General features: G+C 35.0%; 1 protein-coding gene across 8 annotated transcripts in view; it reads right to left on the reverse strand.

Annotated features, from left to right (window-relative positions):
* SLX4 (SLX4 structure-specific endonuclease subunit) overlaps positions 1-20117 on the reverse strand; it is a 61873-nt gene that overhangs the window by 18234 nt on the left and 23522 nt on the right. For all 8 annotated transcript variants that reach the window (XM_007499082.3, XM_056805814.1, XM_056805812.1 and 5 more), the window contains 3 exons: positions 9378-9639; positions 8429-8517; positions 6976-7122 (listed from right to left, as the gene is read on the reverse strand). In XM_007499082.3, the coding sequence (XP_007499144.1) occupies positions 6976-7122; positions 8429-8517; positions 9378-9639 (498 nt within the window). The remainder of the gene's footprint in view (positions 1-6975; positions 7123-8428; positions 8518-9377; positions 9640-20117) is intronic.

Consider the following 20117-nt stretch of genomic DNA (forward strand, 5'->3'; position numbering starts at 1 on the left):
TAAAAATTTAAATATATTACTAACCTGTCCCTCCCTCTGTACACCCCCACCATTGGGATGGGGGAAATTTTTTATAATACATATGTATGCACAATCTGGAAAAAAAAATTTTTAATACTGCCTAGATCCAAAAATACATGTTTCTTTTTGTATTTTAAATCAGCCACCTCTCTGGAAGGACACAGGTGATCTGCTTCATCTTTATTCTTTTATTTTCATGGTTTATAATTTCAATTGGAATTCTAAAGATTTTTTTTTTTAAACCCTTACCTTCCATCTTGGAGTCAGTACTGTGTATTGGCTCCAAGCAGAAGAGTGGTAAGGGCTAGGCAATGGAAGTCAAGTGACTTGCCCAGGATCACACAGTTGGGAAGTGTCTGAGACCAGATTTGAACCTAGGACCTCCCATCTCTAGGCCTGGCTCTCACTGAGCTACCCAGCTGCCCCCTGGAATTCTAAAGATTTTAAAGTTATTTTTCTCCACAATATCATTATCACTATATAAGAAGTTCTAGTATGGCTTAATTCCCTCTGCATCAGTTCAAAAAAAGTCTTCCAAATTTTCTCTGAAATTATCCATTTTATCACTTCTTATGGCACAATGAAATTTTATTCCATTCCTATACTGCACTTTCAGCATTCTCTAATAGGGCATAACCTTAATTGCCAATTTTTGACTATATCAAAAAAGAGCTACTATAAATATTTTTGTACGTAAAATTTTATTTTTAGTTCTAAATTCTCACCTTCCTCTTCTACTCATTGAAAAGGCAATTAAAAAAATCACATTGATCCTTTTTCTATTTCTCTGGAGGTATAAACCTTGTAGCGGTATAACTGGGTCAGAGGGTAGCCACAATTTCATTATTTTCTTAGCATAGTTTCAAATTGCTTTCCAGAAAGGTGGGATCAATTCATAGATCCATCAAAAGAACATTAATGTATGTATTCTGACACAGCCCTCACATGATTTATAATTTTCCTTTTTTTTTTACCTTTGCCATCCTGATTGATATAAGATAGAATCTCAAAATTGCTTTGAGTCTTTAAATTATTGGTAATTTAGAGCATTTTTTATATGATTGTTAATAACCTGGATTTCTACCTTTGAAAACTCTGTTCATTTCCCTTTACCTATTGGGGGATGGTTATAAGCCTTATAAATTTAAATGAGTTCCATCTATATCTTGGATATATGCTCTTTATCAGAGCAACTTGCTGCAAAGATTTTTTTCCCCCTAGCCTAGTTTCCTTTTTAACTACATTAGATTTGTTTGTGGAAAAAATTTTCAATTTTACATAATAAAAACCATTGATTTTATCTTATAAGATACTCTGTTACTTTTTTAGTTAGGACCTCTTACCTTATGCATAGATCTGAAAAGTACTTTCTTCCTTGCTCCTCTAATTTGCTTTTATATCTAGGTAAAGCAACCATTTTGAACTTCTCCTAGTATATGATGTGGTGTTGTGCTAGACTTAATTTCTGCCTAACTAGGTTCTCTGTGTTTATCAAATATTAAGCTACTATTTCTTTGCTTGGCATTTTGATGACCTAATTTGTTCTGCTGATTGGCCTTTCTATTTAAAAAACAAGTACCAAACACTTTTAATGATTATTTCTTAACTATAATTGGAGAACTGATGTTAGATCTCTTTCCTTTTTAATTAAAAAAAAAATCCATGATATTCTTGACCTTTTTACTTCCTCATATAATTTTTTTTAGTTCTATAAAATATTCCTTTGGTTGTTTGGTATAGTCATGAATAAGTAAAATAATTAGTACTACCATTTTTATTATATTTTCTTGATCTCTCTATGAGCAATTAAAGCTTCTCCAATTATTTAGGGCTATTTTCATTTTTGTAAGTATTCTATCATTGGATTTATATGGTTGTTAGGTGAATCTTGAAAGATACACTCCCAAATATTTTATAGTTTCTTTCATTATTTCTCTTTTTGCTAGGTTTCATTATTAAAAGAAATCTTGATGATTTATAGAGATTTATCTTATACCTTGAAACTCTGCTAGTTATTGTTTCAAACAATTTTTTAGATGGTTCCTTAGGGCTAAGGACACTAGCATATCTTAGAAATGCAATAATTGTTTCCTCTTTGTGCATGCTTCTTCTTTAAATTTCCCTTTTTTCATCTTGTTATTATAGTCAACATTTCTAGCACTAGATTAAACAGCAGAAGTGATAAACAGTATCATTGTTTTAACTCTGATTTTATTGGAAAGAACTTTTTTCCCCACTAAATAAGTTTGTGCTTAGATTTAGGAGTTATTTACTATAGTTAAGGAAAAGTTTACTTGTTCCTATGATTTCTAAAGTTTTTAATAGAAATAGGTGTTTTATTGTATCTAAAGTCTGTAGCTAATGATTTATATAATTTATGTTAACAAGATTTATTATATTTAGAGTCTCCCCTACATGGACTCAATCTTGTATTCCTGGTTTAAACCCAAACTGGCATCTTTTAAATTTTTGCAACAATTTTTGCTTTTTTGGAACAATGTTCTTTGGGAGTTCATTTACTTTGTATTCAATTTCACTTTCTGATATTGGGTTACATATAGATATATAGATATAGATATAAAATCTATTTCTTCTTTTGCTAAAATGAGTATTTTATGTTTTTGCTAAATATTCATCTATTTCCTCTAAGTTATCCTTTTTGTTAGCATATAATGAGACAAAATAATTCCTAGAAACTACTTCCTTTTCATTATTGCAAATTTTTTTATTCCTGATATAATATGGTTTTCCTCTTTTTTAAAAATTAGATTAGCTACTTATTTTATTCATTTCTCCCAAAAAAACCTAGCTCCTATTTTTTATCAATTCAATGGTCTTTTTATTTTATTAATCTTTAAGTTTAATTTTCTACTTTGTTACTTAGTTGGAGATGCTGTTATAAGCTTTATGTTCAATTCATCTATTTGTTCTCTTTTGTCATTGAAAGTATTTAGAAATATAACATTTCCCCTCTGAACTGTATAAGGTGCAGCCCTTAAGTTTTGATATGCTTCATTATTGCCATTTTCTTTGATTAAATTTTCCATTTTGTCCTATAATTTGTTCCTCAACTCACTAATTCTTTAGAATTGCATTATTTAGGGGGCAGTTGGGTAACTCAGTGGCTTGAGAGCCACGCCTAGAGATAGGAGGTCATAGGTTCAAATCTAGCCTCAGACACTTCCCAACTGTGTGACCCTGAGCAAGTCACTTGACCCCCATTGCCTAGCCCTTACCACTCTTTTGCCTTGGAGCCAATATACAATATTGACTCCAAGATGGAAGGTAAGGATTTAAAAAAAAAAAAGAATTGTGTTATTTAGTCTCCAATTGCTTTTTAATTATTTCTTCAAGCTACCTTTATTGAATGTGATTTTTGGCAGCAAATGGTAAGTTCTGCTTTTCTATATTTTTGGTGAAGTCTTTTAAAAAGTTATGTAAAGTGAATAGCTGAAAGTTAACTAGATAGAGAGCCAAGCTTAAAAATGGTATGTCATGGGTTTAAATCTGGTCTCAGACACTTCCTAGCTGTGTGACTCTGGACAAGTCAACCCCAATTGCCTAGCCCTTACCACTCTTCTGCCTTGAAAACAATACTTCATATTGATTCTTAAGATGGAAGGTAAAGGTTTTAAAAAGGGGGAGGGGGGGTCATATATAGCTAAGAGGTATATAAATCTTACTATATTTCTCCTTCTAATTCACTTTCTTTTTTAGATGTTATTCTGCTAGTTACATATACACTTAGTATTGACATTAATAAACTATGGTGTCTTTTAGGATGTTATATCAATGCTAATATTTTTTTTTCTATATTTACTCTAGCTGTATCTATAGTTCTACTGTAGCACTGCATATTTTGCTCCATTTTCTATGTTCTACTTTCCTTTTCCATTTTATGGATGTTTTCCCATTCACATTCAGATTAGACTCTTAATTGTATATTTTCCTCATCCTGTCCTTTTTTACTTTTTCTTCTCTTTATGCTCACTGTCCTCTTTAAAAATAAGAAGGTAGTAAAGGAACTAGGGTCTTCATACTGCTCCTTCCAACACTCAAAGTTGGTTATGCTGATTCCATTTCCTCTCCTTCCTTCCCTCTTAGATCCTTCTGTCCTTCTCTTGTACATGCCCCTTGACCATTCCTTTTGAGTTTCATGTATTTCTATATCAAAATCTAAGTTTGTGTATGTAATTGTATCCAATATTCCTTTATCAGATTCTGACGAAAGTGAGCTTTGTGGGATGTCTGTTCCCCCACCCTTTACTTCATGGCAATGTACTCTTTATCTTATCAGCCTCTATCATGCAATAGTGATTTCACTTCCTTTCTTCCTCCTTTCTTCCCCAGTTGTCTTTTCCTAAGCCTCATTCAAACAGAACAAAATGACTTAGAAACACTCTTGTCATTTTTGATTTTCTCAATGACACTTAAAATATTATGGTTTTGAGAGAACATTTCTTTCTTATCCTATTATTAACATGTATCTTTTCACAAATTTTAATGTTTTACTTTTAACTTTAGTATATTTGTGATATTAAAAGATAAAATATAGTAATATTATACAATACCATAAATATATTTTATGCACTTCTTTTTCTGTCATCTGTTGACCTTTGCAAGTCATCTGTGACTTCTGCAAAACTCTCAAAAAATTCCCACTTAATTTCTTTTAAAACAATCTTTACCTTCCATCTTAGAATCAGCACTGTACTGGTTCTAAGGCAGAAGAATGGTAAAGGCTAGGCAATGGAAATTAACTGATTTGCCCTGGACCACACAGCTAGTAAATGTTTGAGGTCATATTTGAACCTAGGTCCCTAAGCCTGGTTCTGAATCCACAGAATCACCTAACTTCCCCCTCCCATTTAATTTCTTATAATACTTAAAACAGCAATTCCTCATGCTAACTCAATATATCAAAACTTCAATGGGGAAAGTTGTGATGTGGAAGGAATACTTGTAGTTTCTTTAAAGTAAACAAATATGTCTATGTTTCTCTTGGCACCTATATTTCCATTTCAAAATGTCTAGTCAGGTCTGACCTGCTTTGTAAGGAATGCTTAAAAATCCTCTGCTACATCAAAGATCCATTTTCCTCCTGTGTGATTATACTTTGTTATCCTGAACAGATTGTCCTTGGTTGTAAGCCTTTATCTCTTTTCTCTTGGAATATCATATTTCAAGCCTCCCTTTTCCTTTAAACTAGCAGCAGCTAAGTCTTATGTGATACATATTGTGGCTTTTTGGTATTTGAATTCATTCAATTTTGGCTGCTTGAAGTATTTCTTCTTTGACCTGGAAGCTCTAGATTTTGGCTATAATATTCCTGGGAATTTTCCTTTTGGAGTTTCTTCCTAGAGGCAAATAGCATATTCCTTCTATTTTAACTTTACCGTTGAGTACTAAGAGTTCTGGATAGTTTTCATACAGAATTTCTTGAAATATAGTACCTAGATGTTACTATAGGAGGTTTTTTAGACAATTTGATGATGATTCTTCAATTATTTCTATTTGTCTTATTTTCTTTCCAGGTTGTTGTTGTTTTTTTTGTTTATTTTTTTTTTTTGGTAATATCAATTCTTACTTGTTCTCTATTTCGCCTGCAATCTTTTGACTTTGTTTCAATATTTCCTGTTGCCTTATTGTGTTGATGTGTACTGTATGGCTCAATCTAATTTTATGAGCCATTTAGTTCTTGAATGAAATTTTCTACCATCTGTTCCAAGATATCAATCTTTCTTATAATTTTTTTCTTCCCTACCTATTTTATTCTGTCTCTTTTGCTTTATTTCTTTTAGATATTCCTATAGTTTTTTTTGGCCAGAGCATTTTTTTCTTTGAGGCTTGTTGTGAGGTTGCCATTCTTTTCAGGGTTTATCCCTGGAGTGTCTTTCAAGCCAAGGTATTTCCTCATATTATTTAATATTTTCATTGGTTTACTCATCTCACCTGTCTTAGTGTCTAGGGTAGAGGACTTGCACTTGCATCAGTCTTCTCAAATGAATTGTGTGGACAGGGCTTGCCTGGTCCTGATTACAGAAGCCTAATCTAGGTCCATTCTTCAAGGAATTCTGGGGCTGCTCCAGGACTGGGCTCTGTCTGAGGGCATCCTCTTGCCATTAGGGATGAGGACCTCCCTCTATTTAGGTTCTATTTGGCATTTTCCTCCCAGGGCTTTGGCTCAGGGGCTACTACTATACTAAACTCCCTCCAGGATTCAAGGGCTGCTTAGGTGGGATATTATCTTGGGTTGTTCTCCCAAAGCTGCACTTGAGTCATCAGTGCCACAATAGACCCTGTCTAGAACTCCCTAGGTCTGCTTTCTGCTTTGGGCTTTAGGAATCGTTCAATCTCGATTAGGGTCACTGCTAGGCTCAGGCTGCTAGTGCCAAATGACCCTAAGCAGAGTCTCCTGGGGCTCCACTTTCCACCAGGATTCTGGTTTCTACTTGTTTATCCCAGGGTCTTCATAGGATTCCAGGTACCATCCTATTATGGATTCCTAGGCTGGGTGGGTAAGTCTATATATGATTCTTCTTATTTCTTTGCCATTTTTATAGAGAAGTATTTCTAAATCCCATTGGAGGATTGAGGAGGATCTGAGATGTTCCATGTACTAGCAAGTCCCCATCTTCCCATCTTCTCCATTCATATTTGTTGATATTTATTAAATTCATAAGGAGAATATTTTTAAAAGGTAAGGAAAAACAGAAAGAACATGAAAGTGCAGAGCAAATGGGATTTGTAAGGGGAAAAAGTGATGGGAAAGGGAGAAAATGTTAAAGAAAAAAAGATAGAAGGTAGAAGGAGAATACTAGGCAAGAAGAGGAAGAAAAGTTATAAAAGGTAGCAAAAATAGGAAAAGAGTATCTTTATAAAGAATAAGAAGAATATATAAAAATGTATTACTTTGTTTTTTTAAACAGCCTTTAAATCTCCAACCATACTTACAGTCTGAATGAGGCAAGGGCATCGAGCATAAAGCACAAACATGTGAGCATAAAGCACATCTCCAGAGTCCATCTGAAACTGTACATCACTCAGGTGGGGGTTGTTGACCATTGTACCAAAATCAGCAGACAGCAAACCAAGTGAGAGCTAAAAAATGAAAGGAATGAAAACACCCACTTTCTGCCTATAATTCACTTCTCTAAGAAAATGGATAATCTATTCCAACCAGTCTTACTACAACATAATAGTAGGAAGATATACATTATGACAAATGGAAGCTTCAGATTGAATTAATTTGTGTTATTCACAATAAATGCTGCAGAGAGTAAGTATGCTGGCAATTTCTATAAAGGAAAACTAAAAGTTTTCACAGATGAATTGGTGGCCCTGCTGACCAAAATGGAAATGGCTCTTTAAGTCAGTGTCAGGAAATTATTCCTCAGAATAATCCTCAGAGAACATGCTTTATGAAGAAACAGATTATGTGGATTAGTAACAAACACAATGAAAGTTAAACAAGTACAAATGGTTTTGGTAATGCTTTGGGTGGCAGGACAGAGAGAATACTTGTTGGTCTTCTACTGATAGCAAAAGCTATCAAGGCCTAGATGAAGAGAAGTTATCATCTTTTTTAAAAACCTTTACCTTCCATCTTAGAATCAATACTATTAATGGGTTCCAAGGCAAAAGAGTTGTAAGGGATAGGCAATGGGGTTAAGTGACTTGCCTAGAGTCACACAGCTGTGAAGTGTCTGAAGCCAAATTTTACCCTAGAACCTCCTTTCTCTAGGCCTTGCTCTCAACCCACTAAGCTACCCAGCTGCCCCCAGAGAAGTGATTTTCTACAGCAGAGATTTCTTAATCTGGGCTCTGTGAACAGGTTTTTAAAAATATTTTGCTAATCATATTTAAATATATTCAGTTTTCTTTATAATCTATCTTAAAACATTCATGGAAAGGGTCCAAAACAGGTGAAGAACTAGTATTCTTTATAAGTAGCATCAGAAGAATAGATGTAAATCAACTTAGCAAGTTCCTTTCATCATCCACATAAAAAAACTACAGCTAAGAGTAACAGTTAAACCAAAGAAGATGTTAAGCTAAAAATTAATTATAAATTTTAATACCCTTTATAGCAGTTTCAGATTTGAAAAGTATTTGACATAAATTCTCTCATTTGATCCTAACAACAATTCTTTGAGGAAGGGAGTACTCTTATTATTCTATTTTATATGAGGGAGAACTGAGGCTAAGTGTGGTAAAGAGACTTTTGCCCAGCATCACACACTAAAAAGGAGCTGTATATAAAAGATTTATAATTTCATATATGATCCTCTTTTATTGGCTTTTTTTGTATATGAAAGTGTTCACGTTTGATAGTTTTCTAGTTAATAATTTTATAAATTAAAAATAAGTAAAAAGAATTATAACATTTTGAAAAATAAACCCTTACTGGAGAGTTGCGGCTTCTTTGGTATTTCTTCCTTTTGGGTGATAAGACAAATCCAGTCAATGGAAGATCACAGGGGCCCAGATCTTTCCCTTATGGAAGTGCAGATGAAAAGAAAAATCACATTCTAAGCAAGAAAAAATAGCAAAATCAAATACTAGAATACACAGAAACCCCCATAGGCTGAAATAAGGCTGGGAAAACCTTGGGTAATTCTGATGATCACACTGCTTATTCACTTATTATTTAAAAAACACAATAACAAAAAAACTATGTTATATAGGATGGCTTTCGAGAAGAGAAGGATAGAGAGGGAAATTAGGTGGCACAAAAATAAAGATACAACAAAAACTTACTTTAAAAAGTTGCTTTCCATATAGTATCATTAAATCATTACAACCACCTTACAAAGTTGTTCATGTCATCGTGATCTCCTCCATTTTACTGAGGGGAACCAAGGCTAAAGGTTACTTGATTTGCTCAAGATCAGGGGTTAGCAAATGTTAGAGTTGGTATCTGATTTTAAGACCAGTGCCCTTTTTACTATACCATAATTCCTGTTAGATGAAATTTCCTTGATATATAAGTAGCATAAAATTAACATCTCACAAACCAATTTTGCTAGCCTCTCTTCCCTACAATAAGATATACTATTAGAAAAAAAAAATAAGACCTGTCTAAACCATTACTTGCCCTTGGAAACCTTCCCCCACCCCCCAGGTTGAGGGATATAAACACAGCCACAATTGCTCATTTCATTTTTAACTGTGTTGGCTATAGAAACTAGGTTGCCCCCATATGCAAGTGTGAAAAACCTGAAATTTCAAAGTAGTATAGAACGGCCTATACCAAGAAATAATCTCCATAGACATATTGACTCCATAGTCAAAGTCAAATGAATAATGCATCTCTGGAAGGCTGTGGAGAACTGAACTAACCACAAGTGTCTTACCTGGTGAACTTCTAGAAAGGGTTTCAGCATTGCTATTCCATTGAGTGAGAGTCATTCCTTCTCCTGCCAGATCCATAAGGACTTGCAGAGTCTGCTGGTCTTTTTGGCTACAGGAAAGTGACTGCCTTCTGGAATTAAGCTCTTCTGGGACAGTAGAGTAAAAGTCTTCAGAAGGGGGATCACTGGAGACAGGCAGCTGTTGCACATCTGGCTTGGATTGGCTAACTGCCATTAATGGCAGAATAGGCTCATTTTCTGAGGTCTAAAATAAACCAAAAATGGATCCAATTACATTATTATATTCATCAATGTGGTTGTGCAGCTATAAGTAAGTACAATAAGCATTATCCCTATTCTATGGATGATGAAACTGAGTGGAAGGGAGGGAACTCACAAAAAGGAGATCTCATGGCAATTAAATGTCAGAGGGAGATTTGAACTCGGTTCTCTGACTCTAAGTTCAGTACCCTTTCTACTATGCCACCTTCTCTAACACCAATTTCTAGAGAGCTTTAAGATTTACAAAGTGATTTATTAACAGCAATCTTGTGAGCTATGTGTTGAAAGTGTTCTTATTTTATACCTGAGGAAACTGAAACTCAAGAGAGGGTACATGACTTTCCTAGAGTTAAATAAGTAGTGAAAAACAGAACCAAGACTGAGATCTTCAGATTCCATGTCCAGGGATCTTTCTACTACACTGTAATTTCTTATAGGAAGCAAATACATGAGAAAACAAACTTACTCCTCTTTGGTCTCTAATAATTTTCTCCATATACTTTTCTTTCCCTTTTTGATTTCTAACTTCTTTTCTTTCTGTGAAGATATTTTAAACACAAGGCTTTTTATTCAGAGTGCAATAGGAAAAGAGTTAAGAGAGCAACAATACTGATATCCCTTTGTAAAATACCCTTAGGTAAAAATTATTTCTAGGAAAAAAATCTGAAAGGAAAAAAGTTCCCAGACAAATCTAAATGTCCAATGGGTGATAGGCTCCAAGTGTTGAAGAATCTTTTTTTTTTAATTATTTAGTCAATTTAGAATATTTTTCCTTAGTTACAATAATCATGTTTTTTTTCCCTCCCCTCCCCTCAGCCCCAACCATAGCTGACATGGAATTTCACTGGGTTTTACATGTGTCCTTGATCAAAGCCTATTTCCATATTACTGATGTTTGCGCTAGGGTGATCATTTAGAGTCTACATTCCCAATCATATGCCCATCAACCCATGTGATCAAGCAGCTCTGTTTCTTCTGTATGTCTACTCCCACAATTTTTCCTCTGAATGTGGATAGCATTGTTTCTCATAAATCCTTCCAAATTGTTCTGGATCATTGCATCACTACTAATAGAGAAGTCCATTACATACAATTGTACCACAGTGTTTCAGTCTCAATACATAATGTTCTTCTGGTTCTGCTCCTTTCACTCTGCATCAATTCCTAGAGGTTGTTCCAGTTCACATGGAATTCCTCCAGTTCATTATTCCTTTGAGCACAATATTATTCCATCACCAACAGATACCACAATTTGCTCAGCCATTCCCCAAACGAAGGGCATCCCCTCATTTTCCAATTTTTTGTCACCACAAAGAACACAGCTATGAATATTCTTGTACAAGTCTTTTTCCTTATTATCTCTTTGGGGTATGGACCCAACAGGGCTATAGCTGGATCAAAGGGCAGTCTTTTAGTGCCCTTTGGGCATAATTCCAAATTGCCCTCCAGAATGGCTGGATCAATTCACAACTCCACCAAGAATGCATTAATGCCCCTATTTTGCCACATCCCCTCCAACATTTATTATCTTCTTTTGCTGTCATGTTAGCCAATCTGCTAGCTGTGAGTTGGTACCTCAGAGTTGTTTTGATTTGCATTTCTCTGATTATAAGAGATTTGAACACTTTTTCATGTGTTTATCAATGCTTTTGATTTCTTTTTCTGAAAATTGCCTATTCATGTCCCTTGCCCATTTATCAATTGGGGAATGGCTTAATTTTTTGTACAATTGATTTAGCTCCTTATATATTTGAGTAATTAGATCTTTGTCAGAGGTTTTTGTTATAAAGATTTTTTCCCAATTTGTTGCTTCCCTTCTAATTTTCATTGCATTGGTTTTGTTTATACAAACCCTTTATAATTTAATGTAATCAAAATTATTTATTTTACATTTTGTCATTTTTTCTAACTCTTGCTTGGTCTAGAAATCTTTCCTTTCCCAAAGATCTGACAGGTATGATATTCTGTGTTCACTTAATTTAGTTAATGATTTCCTTCTTTATATTCAAGTCCCCATCCTGAATTTATCTTGGTATAGGGTGTGAGATGTTGATCTAAACCTAATCTCTCCCATATTGTTTTCCAATTTCCCCAACAGTGTTTGTGAAATACTGGATTTTTGTCCCCAAAGCTGGGATCTTTGGGTTTATCATTGACTGTCTTGCTGAGGTAGGTCATTTACCCCAAGTCTATTCCACTGGTCCTCCTTTCTGTCTCTTAGCCAGTACCAAATTGTTTTTGATCACCACTGATTTATAGTATAGTTTGAGATCTGGTACTGCTAGGCCACCTTCCTTCACATTTTTTTTTCATTATTTCCCTTGATATCCTTCATCTTTTGTTCTTCCAAATGAACTTTGTTATGGTTTTTTTTCTAATTCAGTAAAAAAGTTTCTTGGTAGTTCAATGGGTATGGCACTAAATAAGTAAATAAGTTTGGATAGGATTGTCATTTTTATTATGCTAGCTCATCCTACCCATGAGCAATTAATGTTTTTCCAATTATTTAGATCTAGTTTTAATTGTGTAGAGACTTTTTTGTAATTGTGTTCATATAGTTCCTGTGTTTGTCTTGGCATTTAGATTCCTAAGTATTTTATATTATCTAGTGTGACTTTAAATGGAATTTCTCTTTCTAATTCTTGCTGCTGAGATGTGTTGGAATATATAGAAATGCTGATGACTTATGTGGGCTTATTTTGTATCCTGAAACTTTGCTAAAGTTGTTGATTATTTCCACTAGCTTTTTAGTTGATTCTCTAGGATTCTTTAAGTATCATATCATCTGCAAAGAGTGATAGCTTGGTCTCCTCACTGCCTATTTTAATACCTTCAATTTCTTTTTCTTCTCTAATTGCTACTGATAGTGTTACTAGTACAACATTAAATAATAGAGGTGATAATTGGCATCCTTGTTTCACTCCTGATTTTATTGGGAAGGCTTCTAGTTTATCCCCATTGCAGATGTTTGCTGATAGTTTTAAATATATACTGTTTATTATTTTTAGGAAATGTTCTTCTATTCCTATACTTTCTAGGAAACTATATTCCTAGTTTCAATAGGAATGAGTGTTGTATTTTATCAAAGGCTTTTTCTGCATCTACTGGGATAATCATATGATTTTTGTTGTTTGCTTGTTGATATGGTGTGAATTTCAAAACTACTCCACCCTATTCAGACCATACCACTCTTTAGAAGATGGGATTTAGCTATTTCCCGATCAATAACAATATAGATACTTAGAATAACAGAATCAGGTCTGGGGAGGGGGGGACTACAATCTCCACCCTATTCAGTGTAACAAGATTAGGAAGGGCTGCAGCAAACTCAAGATTTGATTATTTGAGAATATGGCCTTCAACAGATATGTGCAAAAAAAGGACAGACCTCTGGGCGGTCCTAGGTCAAGCTAGAGCCACCATTGGCACATGTGAGATGCAGGAAGTGAGGTAGAGAACAGCCTCTAGAGTTCTTGGGACTTCCTGTGAGGAGGGCTAGTCAGTTGGAGGCTGGTGCTTGGAGTTGGAGGAGCCCCACGGACTGCTTTCCTTCAGATTGGTCACATGAGTGATAAGGACTAATCCCTTTCCTTGCCTTGGCTATCCAAGGTCTTAAAGCCTGCTTTGGCTCAGCCTGAGCCAGAGTGGGTCTGGGTTAAGCTTATTTCCTTCTCTCCCTTTTCTCTCTCTCTCTCTCTCTCTCTCTCTCTCTCTCTCTCTCTCTCTCTCTCTCTCTCTCTCTCTCTCTCTCTCTCTCTCTCTCTCTCTCTCTCTCTCTCTCTCTCTCTCTCTCTCTCTCTCTCTCTCTCTCTCTCTCTCTCTCCCCCCACTTCTAATACTTCCATCCTCCTGTTTGTAATTAAAACACCATAAAAATTTGGCAGCTGACTTGAGTGTTTCATTTTGGAATTACATAAGTGAATTCCTTGGCAACCTTAAATTAATATATATCAGTCTTTTAAAGTGATTTCAATATCACAATGGTCAATTATGTGTATAGTTTTCCTGATACTGAACCATTCTTGCATTCCTGCTACAAATCCCACCTGATCATAATGAATAACCCTCATGATCACATGCTGGAGTCTTTTTGTTAGTATTCTATTAAAGATTTCTGCATCTATGTTCATTAAGGAGATTGGTCTGTAGTTTTCTTTCTCTGTTTTTGACTTGCCTGGCTTTGGAATCAGTACCATATTTGTGCCATAAAAGGAATTTGGTAGAACTCCTTCTTTGCTTATTCTGTCAAATATTTTGTATAGTATTGGGATTAGTTGTTCTTTGAATGTTTGATAGAATTCATTTGTGAATCTATCTGGTCCTGGGGGTTTTTAACTGATGGAGTTCTTTGATGGCTTGTTCAATTTCTTTTTCTGATATGGGGTTATTTAGGCATTCTATTTCTTTTTCTCTTAATCCAGGCAATTTATATTTTTGTAAATAGTCATCCATATCACCTAGATTGCCATATTTATTGCCTTATCATTGGGCATAATAGTTTTTAATGATTGCCTTAATTTCCTCATCATTAGAGGTGAGGTCTCCCTTTTCATTTCTGATACTGTTAATTTGGTTTTCTTCTTTCCTTTTTAAAATTAGATTGACTAGTACTTTGTCTATTTTATGTTTTTTCAAAGTACCAGCTTCTAGTCTTATTTATTAATTCAATAGCTTTTTCACTTTCAATTTTATTAATTTCTCCTTTAATTTTTAGGATCTCTAATTCAGTTTTGATCTGAGGATTTTTAATTTTCTCATTTTCTAGTTTCTTAATTTGCATGTCTAATTCATTGATATCTGCCCTCCCTAATTTGTTAATATATGAACTCAAGGATATAAATTTCCTCCTGAGTACTGCTTTAGCTGCATCCCATAGATTTGAAAAAGATGTCTCATCACTGTCATTTTCTTCAATGAAATTATTGTTTCTATGATTTGTTTTTTAACCAATTTTGGAGAATCATATTATTTAATTTCCAATGAATTTTTGATTTCCCTCTCCATGTACCCTTACTAATTATTATTTTTATTGCATTATGATCTGAAAAGGTTGCATTTATTATTTCTGCTCTTTTGTACTTGCTTGCCATGTTTTTATGCCTTTGTGAGTGTACCATGAGCGGCTGAAAGGAAGGTGTATTCCTTTTTGTACCTATTTATTTTTCCCCACACGTCTACTAACTCAAATTTTTCTAAGATTCATTCACATCTCTTACCTCTTTCTTATTTATTTTTTGGCTTGATTTATCTAGATCTCATAGAGGAAGGTTCAGGTCTCCCACTAGTATAGTTTGACTCTCTATTTCTTCCCTGAGCTCCACTAGTTTCTCCTTTAGAAATTTGGATGCTATACCATTTGGTGCATACATGTTGAGTACTGATATTTCCTCATTGTCTAGACTGCCTTTTATCAGTATATAATTACCTTCCCTATTTCTTTTAACTAGATCTGTTTTCACTATGGCTTTGTCAGATATCATGATTGCAACTCCTGCCTTCTTCTCAGTTGATGCCCAATAGATTTTACTCCATCTGCTTATCTTTACCCTGTATGTCTACCTTCCTCATGTGTGTTTCTTATAGACAACATATTGTAGGATTTTGGTTTCTAATCCACTATGCTATTTGCTTGTGTTTTGTGGGTGAGGTCATTCCATTCACATACAGAGTTATGATTACAGGCTGTGTATTTCCCAACATTTTGATTTCCACTCCTAGTCCTGCCCTTTCTTCTTTTACTATTTCCTTCTACACCAGTGTTTTGTTTTTAATCAGTCTCCGTAATTCCCACCCTTATTTTGCTTCCCTTCCCCCCACCCTCCCTTCTTATTCCCCTCTTATTTTTCTTTAGGGTCTTTTTAAAATACCCCACACACTCTCCCTCCCCAACAGTCCATTTGTTACCCTTCTATTTCTCTATATGGCGCAAATCAATTCTCTGCCTCAATGGATCTGATTGTTCTTCCCTCTGAGTCAATTTCAATGCTCATAATAATTAAGTATCTCCTGTCTCCAACATCTTTACCCTTCCAGTGTATTGGTGTCCCTCCCCCTGCCCCCCACCATGCGCATCTTTATGAAATATGAACTTACCCCACTTTGACTCTTTTCCCATTTCTCTTAGTATAAACCTCTTCTTTTACCTCTATTTACATATACATACATATATATATATGTATGTGTGTATATATATATGTATATACTATATATATATACAAACAAACACACAGCATTTCATCTTATACAGTTTGCCATTGTTCCCTCTAAGTACATAATTCTTAAAGCTACCCAGGTAATAATAACAATTTTTAAGAGTTACCAATATACTCTTTTCTTATAGGGATACAAATCATTTTAACTTTTTGGGTCCTTTAAAAAAGGTCTTTCTTGCTTTTTGGGGTTTTTTTCCCCCTTAATTACCTTTTGGTGATTCTCTTGAGTTCTATGTTTGGGCATGAAATTTTCTGTTCAAGTCCGGTCTTTTCTTTATGAATGCTTGGAAGCCTTCTATTTTATTAAATGACCATACTTTCCCCTGCAAGAATATAGTCAATTTTGCTGGGTAGTTGATTCTTGGTTGTAGACCTAGTTCCTTTGCTTTCAGGAATATCATATCCCATCCCTTTCCGTCCTTCAGTGTAGATGCAGCCAGATCCTGTGTTATCCTAACTGTGGTTCCATGGTTTCTGAATGACTTCTTCTTAGCAGCTTGTAATATTTTTTTCCTTGCTCTGGTAGTTCTTGAATTTGGTTATAACATTCCTGGGTGTTGTCAATTGAGGATTAAGTACAGGAGGTGATCTGTGGATTCTTTTAATCTCCACTTTTCCTTCTTGTTCTAGAATTATGGGACAGTTTTCTTGGATAATTTCCTGTAGAATGATGTCCAGGCTTTTTCTTTTGTCATGGTCTTCTGGTGGTCTAATGATTCTTTTTTTTTTATTTTATTTGATCATTTCCATGCATTATTCATTAAAGACAAAGATCATTTTCTTTTCCTCCCTCCCACCCCCCGTAGCCGACGCGTGATTCCACTGGGTATCACATGTGTTCTTGATTCAAACCCATTGCCATGTTGTTAATATTTGCATTAGAGTGTTCGTGTAGACTCTCTCCTCTGTCATGTCCCCTCAGCCACTGTAGTCAGGCAGTTGCTTTTCCTTGGTGTTTCTACTCCCTCAGTTTCTCCTCTGCTTATGGATAGTGTTTTTTCTCCTAGATCCCTGCAGATTGTTCAGGGACATTACACTGCCACTAATGGAGAAGTCCATTACGTTTGATTATACCACAGTGTGTTTGTCTCTGTGTACAATGTTCTCCTGGTTCTGCTCCTCTCGCTCTGCATCACTTCCTGGAGGTCGTTCCAATCTCCATGGAATTCCTCCACTTTATTATTCCTTTTTGCACAATAATATTCCATCACCAACATATACCACAATTTGCTCAGCCATTCCCCAATTGATGGGCATCCCCTCGTTTTCCAATTTTTGGTCACCACAAAGAGCACAGCTATGAATATTTTTGTACAAGTCTTTTTGTCCATTATCTCCTTGGGGTACAGACCAAGCAGTGCTATGGCTGGATCAAAGGGTAGACATTCTTTTATCGCCCTTTGTGCATAGTTCCAAATTGCCCTCCAGAATGGCTGGATCAGTTCACAACTCCACCAGCAATGAATTAATGTCCCTACTTTGCCACATACCCTCCAGCATTCATTACTTTCCATAACTGTCATGTTAGCCAATCTGCTAGGTGTGAGGTGATACCTCAGAGTTGTTTTGATTTGCATCTCTCTGATTATAAGAGATTTAGAACACTTCTTCATGTGCTTATTAATAGTTTTGATTTCTTTATCTGAGAACTGCCTATCCATGTCCCTTGCCCATTTATCAATTGGGGAATGGCTTGATTTTTTGTACAAGTGATATAGCTCTTTATAAATTTGAGTAATTAAACCTTTGTCAGAGGTTTTTATGAAGATTTTTTCCCAATTTGTTGTTTTCCTTCTGATTTTAGTTACATTGGCTTTGTTTGTACAAAAGCCTTTTAATTTGATGTAGTCGAAATTATTTATTTTACATTTTGTGATTCTTTCTATGTCTTGCTTGGTTTTAAAGTCTTTCCCCTCCCAAAGGTCTGACATGTATATTATTCTGTGTTTACCCAATTTACTTATGGTTTCCTTCTTTATGTTTAAGTCTTTCACCCATTTTGAATTTATCTTGGTGTAGGGTGTCAGGTGTTGATCAATTCCTAATCTCTCCCACACTGTCTTCCAATTTTCCCAGCAATTTTTATCGAATAGTGGATTTTTGTCCCAAAAGCTGGGATCTTTGGGTTTATCGTATACTATCTGGCTGAGGTCACTTGTCCCCAGTCTATTCCACTGATCCTCCTTTCTGTCTCTTAGCCAGTACCAAATTGTTTTGATGACTGTTGCTTTGTAATATAGTTTGAGGTCTGGGACTGCAAGGCCCCCCTCATTTGTGTTTTTTTTTTCATTATTTCCCTGGATAGCCTTGATCTTTTGTTATTCCAAATGAACTTAGTTATGGTTTTTTCCAAATCAGTAAAGAAATTTTTTGGGAGTTCCATGGGTATGGCACTAAATAGATAAATAAGTTCTGGTAGGATGGTCATTTTTATTATATTGGCTCATCCTACCCATGAGCAGTTAATGTTTTTCCAATTGCTCGTCTAGTTTTAGTTGTGTGGCGAGTGTTTTGTAGTTATGTTCATATAGTTCCTGTGTTTGTCTCGGGAGGTAGATTCCTAGGTATTTTATTTTGTCTAAGGTGATTTTGAATGGGATTTCTCTTTCTAGTTTTTGCTGCTGAGCTGTGTTGGAGATATATAGAAAAGCTGATGACTTATGTGGGTTTATTTTGTATCCTACAACTTTGCTAAAGTTGTTGATTATTTCAATTAGCTTTTTGGTTGAATCTCTAGGATTCTTTAAGTAGACCATCATGTCATCTGCAAAGAGTGATAACTTGGTCTCCTCCTTGCCTATTTTGATGCCTTCAATTTCTTTTTCTTCTCTAATTGCTACTGCTAGTGTTTCTAGTACAATGTCAAATAGCAGAGGTGATAATGGGCATCCTTGTTTCACTCCTGATCTTATTGGGAATGCGTCTAGTTTATCCCCATTGCAAATGATATTAGCTGATGGTTTTAGATATATACTGTTTATTATTTTTAGGAATAACCCTTGTATTCCTATGCTTTCTAGTGTTTTAAATAGGAATGGGTATTGTATTTTATCAAAGGCTTTTTCTGCGTCTATTGAGATAATCATGTGGTTCTTGTTGGTTTGCTTATTGATGTGGTCAATTATGTGGATGGTTTTCCTAATATTGAACCAGCCCTGCATCCCTGGTATAAATCCTACTTGATCATGGTGGATGACCCTTCTGATCACTTGCTGAAGTCTTTTTGCTAGTATCCTATTTAAGATTTTTGCATCTATATTCATTAGGGAGATTGGCCTATAGTTTTCTTTCTCTGTTTTTGACCTGCCTGGTTTTGGAATCAGTACCATGTTTGTGTCATAAAAGGAGTTTGGTAGAACTCCCTCTTTGCTTATTATGTCAAATAGTTTGTATAGTATTGGGATTAACTGTTCTCTGAATGTTTGATAGAATTCACTGGTGAATCCATCAGGCCCTGGGGATTTTTTCTTAGGAAGTTCTTTGATGGCCTGTTGGATTTCATTTTCTGATATGGGATTATTTAAGAATTCTATTTCCTCTTCTGTTAGTCTAGGCAGTTTGTATTTTTGTATATATTCATCCATATCACTTAAATTGGTATATTTATTGCCATATAATTAGGCAAAGTAATTTTTAATGATTGCCTTAATTTCCTCTTCATCAGAGGTGATGTCCCCCTTTTCATCTTTGATGCTGTTAATTTGCTTTTCTTCCTTCCTTTTTTTAATTAGATTGACCAGTACTTTGTCTATTTTGTTTGTTTTTTCAAAGTACCACCTTCTTGTCTTATTTATTAAATCAATAGTTCTATCACTTTCGATTTTATTAATTTCTCCCTTAATTTTTAGGATTTCTAGTTTGGTTTTCTGCTGGGGGGTTCTGCTGGGGGGTTTTAATTTGGTCATTTTCGAGTTTTTTTATTTGCATTTCAAATTGATTGATCTCTGCTCTCCCTAGTTTGTTAATATATGCACTCAGGGATATGAATTTACCTCTGATTACCACTTTAGCTGCACCCAAAAGGTTTGAAAGGATGTCTCGCCATTGTCATTTTCTTCAATGAAATTATTGTTTCTATGATTTCTTCTCTAACTAAACGATTTTGGAGTATCATATTGTTTAGTTTCCAATTAGTTCTTGATTTGGTTTTCCATGTACCATTACTGATCGTTATTTTTATTGCCTTGTGGTCTGAAAAGGCTGCATTTATTATTTCTGCTTTTCTGCATTTGTGTGCCATGTTTCTGTG

Source organism: Monodelphis domestica, chromosome 7 (genome assembly GCF_027887165.1).
Source record: "Monodelphis domestica isolate mMonDom1 chromosome 7, mMonDom1.pri, whole genome shotgun sequence".
NCBI lineage: Eukaryota > Metazoa > Chordata > Mammalia > Didelphimorphia > Didelphidae > Monodelphis > Monodelphis domestica.